Genomic DNA, 12242 nt, shown 5'->3' with positions numbered 1-12242 from the left:
TTGAAGGTAATCCCAGACATCGTATCTTATTGGTTAAAAAGGCCTGTTTAAAAAGTTATAGTTCGTTATCACAGCTAAGAAAATAGCAATAATCCAGATAGCCAGTCATTATTCATGTTTCCCCAAGTGCCTTTTTCAAGAAAAATTTATTTGCATTTGGATGCAAATAAGGTCCATACATTGTGGTCAGTTAATATGTCTGTTCTCTTTTTTTTTTTTTTTTGCGGTACGCGGGCCTCTCACTGCCGTGGCCTTTCCCGTTGCGGAGCACAGGCTCTGGACGTGCAGGCTCAGCGTCCACGGCTCACGGGCTTAGCCGCTCTGTGGCATGTGGGATCCTCCCAGACCGGGGCACGAACCTGCGTCCCCTGCATCGGCAGGCGGACTCTCAACCACTGCGCCACCAGGGAAGCCTTGTCTGTTCTCTTTTATATATAGCTGCCCATCCCTGCCCATCTCTTTTTTTTTCTTATAATTTATTATTTTCATTGAGGAAACTAAGCTCAGTTTGTCCTATAGTTTCCCACAGTCTGGGTTTTGCTGGTTGCATTCCCAGTGTCAATATGTTCTTCTGTCTCCTGTATTTACTGTAAACTGGTAGTTAGATCTAGTCTTGATTCAGTACAAATTTGATGTTGAGGGTGGGGGTAGGGCAAGACTACTTTTTAGAAGTTGAGCATTTATTTATATTTATATATTTATACCTTGAGAAATGTGCCATGGTAACACCTTTAATGGACCTTTATGTTTAGTTACCACCAATATTGAGTTCTAATTTTTCAAGGACCTATAGTAGGACCAAGGGTAATCTTTAAAAACAAAAAACAGGTCACTTATCAGAGCATCTCGGGGAATTTTTAAAGCTGACAGTAATTAAAGTTACTTTGAAAGACAACAGCTATGCTTTGTAATAATGTGTGAATTTTGATTCTAAAACTGACAAGGGCAGTGTATTCAGAATTTTCACTTCAAACATTTCTGTTTTGTCATACAGTTACATGAGGTTGAAACAGCCTGACGGTAGACATTGCTGAAACGAGGTGCTGGTAGAGAGAGACAGTCCTATCAGTAAATCTGGAATTAACCCAAAGTGTGCTGAGAGCTTATTAAGATACAGTAAACAAGTAATTTAAATGAGTCATCCAACATCACATAAGACTATTTTATACTTTGTAATAATTGAATAATCTGCCAGCAGATACTGAAGTACAAACAGAGCTGTAAACAGTTCATACATTTTAAGAAATATGGCTTTTACAGGGAAGCTATTCTTCGTCTCATGTTTATACTCCAAACGATGTCCGTATGGTGATTGAATATGCCCGATTACGAGGGATTCGGATCTTGCCAGAATTTGATAGCCCTGGACATACGCAGTCTTGGGGAGAAGGTAAGGAGCGTGTTTTATGAGTTGCAGAAAATGAACATTTGAGGTCCTGCATCTCATGACTTGGTGTTTGCTCATTTTGTTCTTGTGATTTGCACAAAGGTTGTGCAAACTATTGATAGTTGTAATTCAGTAACTATTATGTGTCTGTTGTGAGCAAGTCACTATCTAGGCATTGCCTAAAGTATAAACACAAGGGATAAAGGAAAACAAGAAATGATTATAACAAGTAGAATGCATAAGTGAATTAAACATTACATGAATGAAGTAACACTTAAAATGCTTTTGAGAGATCAAAGAATATATTCATGTTTCTGGTAGAGGGAATAACAGGAAAGGCAATTTAGCTGGAGTACAGTGCAGCAGAGAGTAGTTGTACTGTCGGGTGCTTAAGAACTGGCTCTGGAGCTAGATTGCCTGGATTTGAATCCTGCTTCTGGCGTTTATAAACTGAGTGACCTTGGGCAAGTCAGAACATCTCATCCTCAGTTTTCCCATCTCTAAAATGGGAGTATTAGCAGTAGCTATCGTGTAATTTTTTTTTTGAAGATTACAGAATGAATGTAAAGCACATAGCACCACACCTAGCATTTATAATTGTGCAGTAAGTTTATTAGAATAGACATGGAGTACAGTGGGAAATGAGTCTGAAAAAGTAGTGTAGAGGGCTTAGGTGAGGAATGTGGGATTCATCAGGACACACGGAAGCCAGTGAAAGTTACAGAGTAGAAGAGTGACATGATGGGAGCCACACTAAAGGGAATCCTATGTGAAAGTGACAGATTTGGAAGGGGGAGGAGATTGAAGGTCCTAGACCAGAATGGTGATAGCAGGGATGGAAAATAATATACAGAACTGAGAGACATTCTGGAAATACAACCCATAGAACTTGGGTAACTGACTGACTCCAGGAGGAGAGGGACAAGAGACTTATTAGGAGGATGGTGTCTTGCTTACCAGAATGTGAAAATCAGGAGAAGCTACAGAAGGAGCTTGGGGAAGACTATTTGGTTTTTGTTAGATTATATTTGAAGTGAAGCTAGAATATCTAATTGTGTCCAGCAGGGACTTTGAAATATGGTTTGAAGCTCGAGACAAAAGGATTGGGGCAAGGTTTAGATTTGGGAGTCATTAATATTTGAGATAATATTTGAAATGGGTAAAATCTCAGAGGCTGATGGAAAGGGAAACAGAAGAGGTGTACAGGGATAGTATTCAGGAAACAGTTCTTATTTGGAAGAAATTATAATAACTCTTAGTAAACACATTTATCTTTTTCTGTATAAAATCTCTTTTGGCTTCAACAAAATAATATAATCATGTGCAAAGCCGTGTCTTTGTGACTGAAATACTTCTTTAGAAAAGATTCTCTGTGTTTCCTTCCAGGCCAGAAAGACCTCCTGACTCCATGTTATAATGGAAAAGATCCATCTGGGGCTTTTGGACCTATAAACCCTATTTGGAATACAACTTACAGCTTCCTGTCTAAATTTTTCAAAGAAATTAGTACCGTGTTTCCGGATGAATTCATTCATTTGGGAGGAGATGAAGTAGATTTTGATTGTTGGTATGAAAATTTGTTAAAACCCACCTATTTCTAAAAACTTGTATCTGAAGTAGGTGTAGAGGTCTCCACATGAAAAGGGAAGATTTGGGGTAACATCTCTACGGTTTTAACTTGGCAACACAACTCGTGAGATGGTGGATTTCTGCAGAATGTCCATATGGGTGGTATGACAAAGTAAAAGCTTTTAGGAAGGAGAATTAAGATGCAGAAGGAAATGGGAATTAAAAAAAAAGACTAAAGAGTGAACAAGAATAGCTTTAGTGAAAGAGGGTAATGATTAAGTGGGAGAGATTTTTCAAGTAAAAGTCCTCTTTGCAAATAGCCTCAGATGGAGGAGAGAGGCGGGAGGTTAGGGAAAACCATTTTTCTAGGAAATCGGCTTCTAGAAAAAAATTATTTGCACTGGAAAGCTAAGATAACTTATAATTAAGTTTTTAGGTTTATTTTACTCTACAGAATTTAATAGTTTTACATGTGTATAAGATGTTAGGGATATATGCTGCTTTAAAAAGATTGGGTAGGGACTTCCCTGGCAGTCCAGGGGTTAAGACTCTGCGCTTCCAGTGAAAGGTGCGTGGGTTCAATCCCTGGTCAGGGAACTAAGATTCCATGTGCCATACGGCCAAAAAAAAAAGAAAAAGATTGGGCATATTGAACTTCTAATGAAATTTTGATCACTTTTTGTTTAAGGGCATCCAATCCAGAAATCCAGGATTTCATGAGGGACAAAGGCTTTGGCAGAAATTTTAAGAAACTAGAATCTTTCTATATGCAAGCGTAAGTTACTTTAAAGCCTACTTCTGTTTTTATTTCATCAATGCCTTTTGTAAAAGCTTAAGCTGTTATTTAGTACTACTTTATTTTTCATTTTCTCTCCACTCCTTGCCAAAGTATAGATGTTATATTCTTTGTTACACAAAATATAGATGAAAAATCATAAAGGAGGGAGCAATAGCCACTATTTTCTTTAAATCAATAACATGGTGACTCTGATCCTTTTGCATTAACTGTTGAAACACAGGATAACAGTCATCTGTTCTAAGAACTCAGCTCAGAGCCCTGGCTGCCCTGCAAAGTCTTCGTCACCATCCATCCCCTGGAATTCAGTCCCTTTTGTCAATGCCGGAGCATTTCTTTTACTTTATATCTGTGCTGTCTCGTGTGGTAGCCACAGCCACATGTGGCTGTTTGTATTTAAATTAGAATTGAAGAAAATTAAAAATTCAGTTCCTCAGTCACATTAGCCACATTTCAGGTGTTCAACAGCTAGATGAGGCTAGTGGCTACCATGCTGGAAAGTGCATATATAGAACATTTCCATCATTGCATCAGGTTCTAGCAGACAGTGCTGCTCTATGCTAGGGAGCAGTAAACTTGTTCTCTGAAGGGCCAGACAGTAAATATGAGAGATTTCGTCGGGCACATGTGGTTGCATACTTTTTTTGTGTGTGCATACTCTTATTTTTTTAAACAATGCTTTACAAGTGTAAAAACCATTCTCAGCTCGAGCCATACAAAAACAGGCTGCAGGCTATAGCTTGCCAACTCCTGCATTGAGCAAGTCCAGATTCTAGCCTTTTCCTGTTCAGCTTTTTGTGTGATACAGGCTAATTTTTTTATCCTGCAGAGCACCTGCCATTGTCTGAACATCAGGAAATATTTGTGAATTGATTGTCAACACTGTTGGAAGTTATTTAGGTGATGTCACAGGCTAGTTTCTTTTATTCTAAGATACCCATGAAATTACAAAGGTTGCTGTTTATACACTTCCCTAGGAGTTGTCCCATCTTCCTTTCTTTGGGGTATGCTTAGCTCATTCATTCTGCAATTGACTGTTGAACCCCTCTGCTGTGTCAGGTTCTGAGCCACGTGCTAGAAAGAAGGAACCACATGGGTCGCCACCCAGCTTTAGCTAGTTCTGCTGTAAAGCTGTGCTATACTGAGAGGCACCTCTCAGTGTTGGGAGTTCTTGGGATAAAAATGTGCATTCTTTACACATATTGGTAAGCTTGTGATCTGAAATAACTGTAATTTTTTTCAATGGTAGGGTTTTGGATATGATTTCAGCCATAAACAAGAGCTCCATAGTCTGGCAAGAAGTTTTTGATGATGCAAGCAAGGTGAGAAGTATTAAGACTGCATTTGGTTTTGATAATATGAGAGACTTAATACTTCCTTGGATGGAAGGAACCCTAATGAAGCTTCCCTGTAATGCTGGGGAAACGAGTTTACCTTTCCATTTGAGCTGTAACACTGAGACCAATGATAATGGTACTGATCTGATTTCTTCCATTTACTTCATTCTTCAGCGCCGCCACCTCCTTTTCTCCCCCATCTCCCCTCCTCCCCCGCCATCTCATTTTTAGTCACAAATTGAAGTACTCTGAAGACCCTTCCTTTATTCAGAAGGGCAGAACAAACAGATAAATAAGTCTTTACTGCTGTTAAGAGAGTTTTAAGTAAAATTGTCAATGTACACTTTCTATTTTAAATGGCGTTTCTCTCTGACATACTCAGAATTCTTTATTTTCCTTTGGGGGCAACTGAGAATTTGCAAGTCCAGATACTAGTATTATCTTTCCAGAAGGGTTGGTGGCATCCTCAGAGTTCCAAAGTAAGTACAATAGTGTGGTAGAAATGGGATGAAAACCTTTAATTCATTACACCTATATGGTATCATATGTAGACAAAGGTTAAATATCCAACCTTAAGGCTGATGAAACTTCTAAGTCCCTACAACAAATAGCATTTGATATTAATTCTAAGGAGAAAGGGGAAAAAAGAAAATGCTGCTTTTTTCAAGGATCTTAAAAGTTATTTTCTTCGCTACAATGCCTTGGACTTTTAATTTCATCTACTGTAGTTGCGAGACCTAATAATATATATTGTGATTTGTGACTTTAATAGCTCACGCCAGGCACAGTAATTCAGGTGTGGAAAGTGGAGGACTATACTCAGGAACAAAGTAAAGTTACAGAAGCTGGCTTCCCTGTGATCCTTTCTGCTCCTTGGTACTTAGACTGGATCAGTTATGGACAAGACTGGAAAAAATACTATGCCGTGGACCCTCTTAGTTTTGAGGGTAAGTGAAGCAACCATGTTACTTGATTTGTTAGGTTTTTTTCCCTACCCTCCCTCCAGGGAATCCTTACCTAGGTAGCATCTACCGACTATCCTCCCTTTTATGTTTGACCCTTGATTTTGTTTGTGTGTACTTAAACAGATCAATTACAATATGAAAGAAACCACATTCTTCCCTAAATGAAAGAACTTCAAAGTAGATTCCCTTAGATTTTTCTCTCCATTTTCACTGATAAGACTTGTTATCACTATGCATTTAAAGATGCCTGACTGCATTAACCTTGTATCTCCTACTCTGAGCTGCCTCTCCAATGCAAGACACCTAAGCAGGGATCCCGTCCTGTTCAGTGGCTTCCAGGTTCTGAGGAGGAGGCATCCTTGGGGGTGGGCATGTCTGAGTGGTGGGGCTTCAGACTCTCAAACCCCCTTCATTAAAAACAGTTCTACTTTGTCCATTTTTGTACACCAGACTTTAATATAAAATTTCCTTTGAGGAATAGTATTTTGCTGTTTAAAAGAGTTTCAAAACTGTAGGTCTATTAGGAATTGACATAACTGTTTCTCTAAAAAATCTCTAAAAAGCATTTTCTGAGAATCAAAAAGTCATAATTACTATAGATAGTCTCTTTAATAAAATGGTATCTTTACTACCAGACTGCCTAACTACTACATTAGTTAACATATGCTAACAAATACTGTGTGAACCATGGGGTCAGCCGTGGCAATAAAGTTGGCCACCTTTTTTTGTGCCACAGCCATGAACATCTCCTAAGGTCCTGATTAACAGGAGAGAAATGTTGCCCTAAGATAACAATAGAAATCAGCATTGCCTCTGTATATAGGCCTCAAGTTGCAACTACCTAACTTACATCAATGATTTTAATCTAGGTTCTCAGGAACAGAAAAAACTTGTCATTGGTGGAGAAGCTTGTCTATGGGGAGAGTATGTGGATGCAACTAACCTTACTCCAAGATTATGGTATGGAATTTAAGTGATAACACTTGAATTAAGGTGCCTGAGTTTTCCTTCTGTACCCAAGTTGGAAACCACTAGGAACTTCCCCAAGCATGTGGTTTGCTTATTTAAGAAAATAGAAAAGTACATTGGGGCACATGTGGTTTAAATTTTAGGCCTCGAGCAAGTGCTGTTGGCGAGAGACTCTGGAGTCACAAAGACGTCAGAGGCCTAGAGGATGCCTACAGGAGACTAACAGTTCACCGCTGCAGAATGCTCAGGTAAGACAGGTTTATTTTTCAAAAATGTATGTCACCTAAGAGGCTGTGATTTAATTAGGAGGAATTGGGAACTATTTCCAGTACCTATAAGGAGAAGATATGCTTGGACTTTAAACTGTTTTATAGATATATTAAATTTTGCTGTAACTTAGAACTCCATTATGAATCTCTTTTTTCAATAATTAGTGGTATGGTTTAGTGATTCTGATTTGAGCTATTAAGTTCCTTACAAGTTCCTTAAGATGGAGATGAGTTATATCAATCTAAAACATCTTTTGTTTGTACTTTACCTGTCGTACAGACGAGGAATAGCTGCAGAACCTGTCTTTACTGGATATTGTGACGAGGACAGAATGTAAAAATGAACTGAAACAAAAGAAAAATAGGGGAAAATGCCCACAATCATCTGTACCACGGTCAGCTTGATTTTAAAAATCATGTTTTTGAATAAAATCTTTTTATTGATTGAACCGCCATCTTATTTATACGTTATACATAGAAGACTGACATCTTTCCTGTGAGCGCAGCTTAAAATCAGCCAACCAAAAACCTCGTGATATCTATCTATCACTCAGTATATTCCAAAAGACTGAATCTTGACTACCGACAGTAATAACTTCCTAGATACACAATACAATTCAGGTGCATTAACCTTCAACATCAAAGCACGTTTCTCATTCTATAAAATAGAATGGGCAGCACCAAGTGTCACTGTCAGTTTCAAGTTCTACCTTTTCAGTTGTTCTTATGGAAAATGAAGTAGGTAGGTACTCCCGAGTTTCTCTCCAAGGACTCAGGACGAGCCACTTCTCTGGCTGAGCAGTGTACTTTGGTCTTGAGGATTCATGGCTTGATAATTAGACAGCTCTAAGGCAAAGGTAGCTGAGCCTGATGTTAACGTTCGAAGCACAGTTGAATAACCCTAATTAAAATAATTTTAAGTCAGTTATCTCTGCAAAGTTAAGCCTCAAGTCTCTTCCTGCAGAACCTTTGACCATTATCAGGAAAAATTTGGTAAGTATTGTGGATGACAGAAAACCAGTAGTGTGGGTATGCTTCAGAAGTATTCCTTGGTCCCAAATGGTAAAAAAGACTCTGCTGGCACTCATGTACCTGTCCTAGCAGGAGAGGCTGGTGGGGAGGAGAATGAAACTTGCCTCAAAGCCAGCAACAGAAGTAAGATAAGTGCTTGGGATGGAAAAAATGGTCATTTAGGCTGGTGACACATTTTGGTACAGCACACCTCAACCTCTGTAGAGGAATGGAAAGGGATACCACCCCCCCGCCCCATGCTGCCATAATCCCCTGGATTTCTCCAGCAATTTACATAAAGTATGTACATTTAGTCACAAAGTACCTACCATAATTTCTGCTAAGGGAACAAATCCAATAACAACTTTGTTGTCCTGACGAGTCTGGATTTCCTGAATGTTCCCTCTTCTTCGTGCTAGATCTGCTAGGACAGGACTGAGGTAATCTCTAGTCACTGTAACCTCAAGATTCATCAGGGGCTCCAAAATTTGCTTATCAGCTTTCTTCAGAGCCTAAAGAAATGAAAGAATATTAACTCCTCTTCCTTAAACTGCACAGCAAATTTCTGTTATGAAGGGAAGACTCATAAAAATTTAAATACTGTTCATAATCTTAGCCTAGAGCCTCTAGCAAAGAGACATAAGCCTGCTTTAACACTCTATAAGAAGTCCAAAATTTCAATATTTGCTTGTACATGCATGACAGTAGCATGTCCGAGACCTCTTGTATGGTGTGTTGCAAGGGAATCCTTGGCAAAATCTCATTATGTAGAGTACCTGTGAACATGTGCCCAGAGACAGAGGGAAACAAAATGGTTTTCCCCCTTCAAAGACTTATTTCTTCATATTTAAACCTCTTCTTTTGTTTTTGATACCTATAGTTACAGTCCATGCTACAAGTCAGGGCAAGCAGGAGGGAAATAAAGGATAGAGCTAAAAACACAGTAAGTTAGTAGAAACACATTCTCTTCTATTTGAAACAGACTGAAATGTAAAATTCTGAACAGATAACAAAGGCCAAGAAGAATAAGCACATGGAATGGAGAGAGCATGGAAACTATAAAAAGCTAAAACAGCATAGGGCAAATAGGAAGTGGACGAAAGCAGAGGTATAAAGACTTACTGGGGTCCTAGTCAGACGCTGTCTTTAGAGCATCATTCCATCAGGCCAATTGCTAAACGGATTTTGGAGGGCGTTTGTGAGCACCATAACTACTGATGGGTTTGATTTTAAAAGCTAACTCACTCACTTCTCCAGCCTGCCAGAGTTAAAAAATAACAATTTCCTATAAATTCTAAGCCTTTGTTTGGTTGTCAGGTGGGATGAGCAGTGTACTTTGGTCTTTATTACAACTTCCTCAGTTGTAATAAACTTAGCAGCAGAAACCAGATAGAAGAGCCAGGGCTCTGGAATGTACCCCTCACCTTTATTTGGCTATGGCTGATCATCTCTCTGCTCACCTGCCACCACTCACTTACGACCAGGCAGTATCTTCGCCTGTATTGTCAAGTAATGCTCTTCTGTCCCCGATACCTCACCACCTCCTCCCTCCCCCCCACCCCTGCCTCCTACTTTCACGATCATGAAAAATGGCCAGCAGTATATTCTCTTTATCACAGAAATTTCAAAAAACATAGCACACATATAGAGTAAAAACATAATCTCAGTTCTTCACAGCAGATTAAGCCTTTAAAATCACTATCAACCGAAACAACTCAACTATAGAAAAAGTAATAGTCCTTGAATGAAAACATTACTAAAAAATAATGACAGTCAACAGCAAACAACTAAATATATCCTCTGTATTTTTGCAATTCTTACCAAAGCTTTGTGCCACTTCACGCAATGTCTTTTAGAACAACACAATGGAGTGGGAAAAGGTTAAAAATTAAAGAGAAAAAAATGCTACAACTAAGGAAAGGACTGAGTTCTGTGTAACTGAACAGGAAGTACTGTGCTTGTGGGTCTGTCCTTAGTCCTCTTTTCTTTTCACAGCCTCTTCCTTGGCAACACTGCCTAGTTACAGAGCATCAAGAACAGCTTCTACATAGCTTCCTCAAAAATTCTAAACTTTATCCAAGCCATGGTCTGAGTGCTCCAGCCTTGTACTCCACTGGTCTGCTCTGGGATAGTGTCTAAATATCTTATAGCAACCCAATATGCCCCAAATGGAACTCATCGTTTTCTTTTCCAAACACTGCTGTCTGCTTTTTCCTCTTTCTGTTGATGGCATCACTACTCTTCAGTTCACCAGGACATGCATCTTTGATTTCCCTTTTTCCACAAGTAAGCTGTAAGATTTCCACTCCTGTTGCTGGTATCCTGGTTCAGACCTAGTCCATTCCCTGTCCTAGACTCTTTTCCTTACTCCAGTCCCTTCTGTATTCTAATGATTATACTGCTCTCTTCAAAAACTTTAAATTATTCACCACTGTTCTCAAAACAAATCTCAAACTTCTAGATGTAGTTTTTAAAGGTTTCTCTAAAGCCTGGCCCTGCCTTCTTTAATCTCCCCTTGTCTGGAATGCTGCCCACTGTGCCCAAATCTTCCAAAACATCACAGCTCAACAATTAATGAAACCATGTACAAGCCCCTGTTGTGTTTTGAAATAAAATGCTGACTCAAGAGTTAATGACTGGGAAATGTGAAGATGCAGAAACAAAGAACAGCTGTTGGGCTAGGGAACTGGTAACAATTTAGACTGTAATGCTGCCACATGGCAGAATCACCGAACTCCCAGTTCCCTGAAAGATATAAAGGCCTGACACACATTCCTAAGTTGTTTGTACAGGAAGCAGACCCCTGCCAGAGGAAAACTGCTGACCACAAGCACATAGACCCTAGACTGGTTGAAACCAGAAGGCTGACTGATGATGCTTGAAACTTCACCTTGATGCCAACCAATCCCAGAATTGTCCACGAGCTGATCACACCCCTGCTCCTTGAACACTGTAAAACTCCTCATAACCCCTCCAGGGTGGATCACACAGTCTTGAGGGCGTTAGCCCTCTGTGGCCCCCTTTGCCTGGCAAAGCAATAAAAGCTACTCTCTTCTACTTCACCCAAAACCCTGTCTCCGCGTTTCTGTTCGGCACCGGTGAAGAGGCTGAGTTTCGGCAACATAAACTTCTTTCCAAGAACCCTGCCCCAATTCCCCACGTCTCAGCTTTCATGGATCTCAGTCCATTCTATCTAATATTCTGGCTATTTGGCTATTTATTTCCCTTCTAAATCATAAGCTCCTTTAGGTCAAGAACAATGTATGCATCCTATTTGTGCCCCTCTCAGTGCCTGGTGCACTGTAAGCACACCACCAGTGGCTCAATAAATATATGAAGCGTCATTAACTTCTCATAGCAGAGAGAAGGAGCTTCCCCACTAGATGAAGTTTAACAGGGGCCACAGTATTTCCATTAGTAGTATTTAAAGTAATGAATTAAAACAAAAGGTTAAGTGTAAGCCCCATAAAGTTAATTCTTGTTCTCTACTATGATCTTAATAAAAAGGCTAACCAAGGCATATTAGATTTTGAAGGACTGGCCCATATACTGGGGCTTGGGGTTAATTTAGAAACCATTATTTCAAAACTAAAACCAATGTCAGGAAAAACTAAGAATTACTGGAAGGTAAATGTTCTCAACAATTTAATCATGACCACTTTACAGGTAATATTTCTAACTATATGCTTAGGCAAACAATATTTAAACAATTTTATTTTTGAAAGTGTAGTGTTTTTTCTTTTTAATCAAAAACTTTTTGTTTTCAAAAACTTTTTAAGAAGTATGAATTTGAACTTATCTGAAGGAGCCATTAAAGTTCAGCCTTCCTAAGTCAGGGGCTTAGGGTATTTAACTTTATAATTATGGATTCAAATAAGACTATAGAAGATCAGGTCTCAACCACAGTCCAAAACATTAGAAAATGATTATAAAGGCAAG

The 12242-nt window shown here is 39.2% G+C and overlaps 2 protein-coding genes across 11 annotated transcripts in view; one reads left to right on the top strand and one right to left on the bottom strand.

The window, feature by feature from the left end:
• The window catches only part of HEXB (hexosaminidase subunit beta), a 58530-nt gene that overhangs the window by 34500 nt on the left and 11788 nt on the right, over positions 1-12242 (top strand). For 3 of the 4 annotated variants that reach the window (XM_033430030.2, XM_033430031.2, XM_004270813.4), the window contains 8 exons: positions 1261-1390; positions 2774-2954; positions 3645-3731; positions 5002-5074; positions 5862-6036; positions 6924-7014; positions 7167-7271; positions 7573-7741. In XM_033430030.2, coding sequence (XP_033285921.1) covers positions 1261-1390; positions 2774-2954; positions 3645-3731; positions 5002-5074; positions 5862-6036; positions 6924-7014; positions 7167-7271; positions 7573-7630 — 900 coding nt within the window. In that variant the 3' untranslated portion in view covers positions 7631-7741. Of the gene's footprint in view, positions 1-1260; positions 1391-2773; positions 2955-3644; positions 3732-5001; positions 5075-5861; positions 6037-6923; positions 7015-7166; positions 7272-7572; positions 7742-12242 lie in introns of those variants that run through there. The other variant, XM_049707699.1, reaches the window with a different exon arrangement.
• Positions 7712-12242, bottom strand: part of GFM2 (GTP dependent ribosome recycling factor mitochondrial 2) — a 46417-nt gene continuing 41886 nt past the window's right edge. For all 7 annotated transcript variants that reach the window (XM_004270811.3, XM_033430018.2, XM_033430020.2 and 4 more), the window contains 2 exons: positions 8633-8815; positions 7712-8193 (listed from right to left, as the gene is read on the bottom strand). In XM_004270811.3, the coding sequence (XP_004270859.1) occupies positions 8065-8193; positions 8633-8815 (312 nt within the window). In that variant the 3' untranslated portion in view covers positions 7712-8064. The remainder of the gene's footprint in view (positions 8194-8632; positions 8816-12242) is intronic.

This window comes from Orcinus orca, chromosome 3 (genome assembly GCF_937001465.1).
Source record: "Orcinus orca chromosome 3, mOrcOrc1.1, whole genome shotgun sequence".
NCBI lineage: Eukaryota > Metazoa > Chordata > Mammalia > Artiodactyla > Delphinidae > Orcinus > Orcinus orca.
Note: the sequence above shows the minus strand (reverse complement) of the source record. Positions and strands in the feature narration are given on the sequence as shown.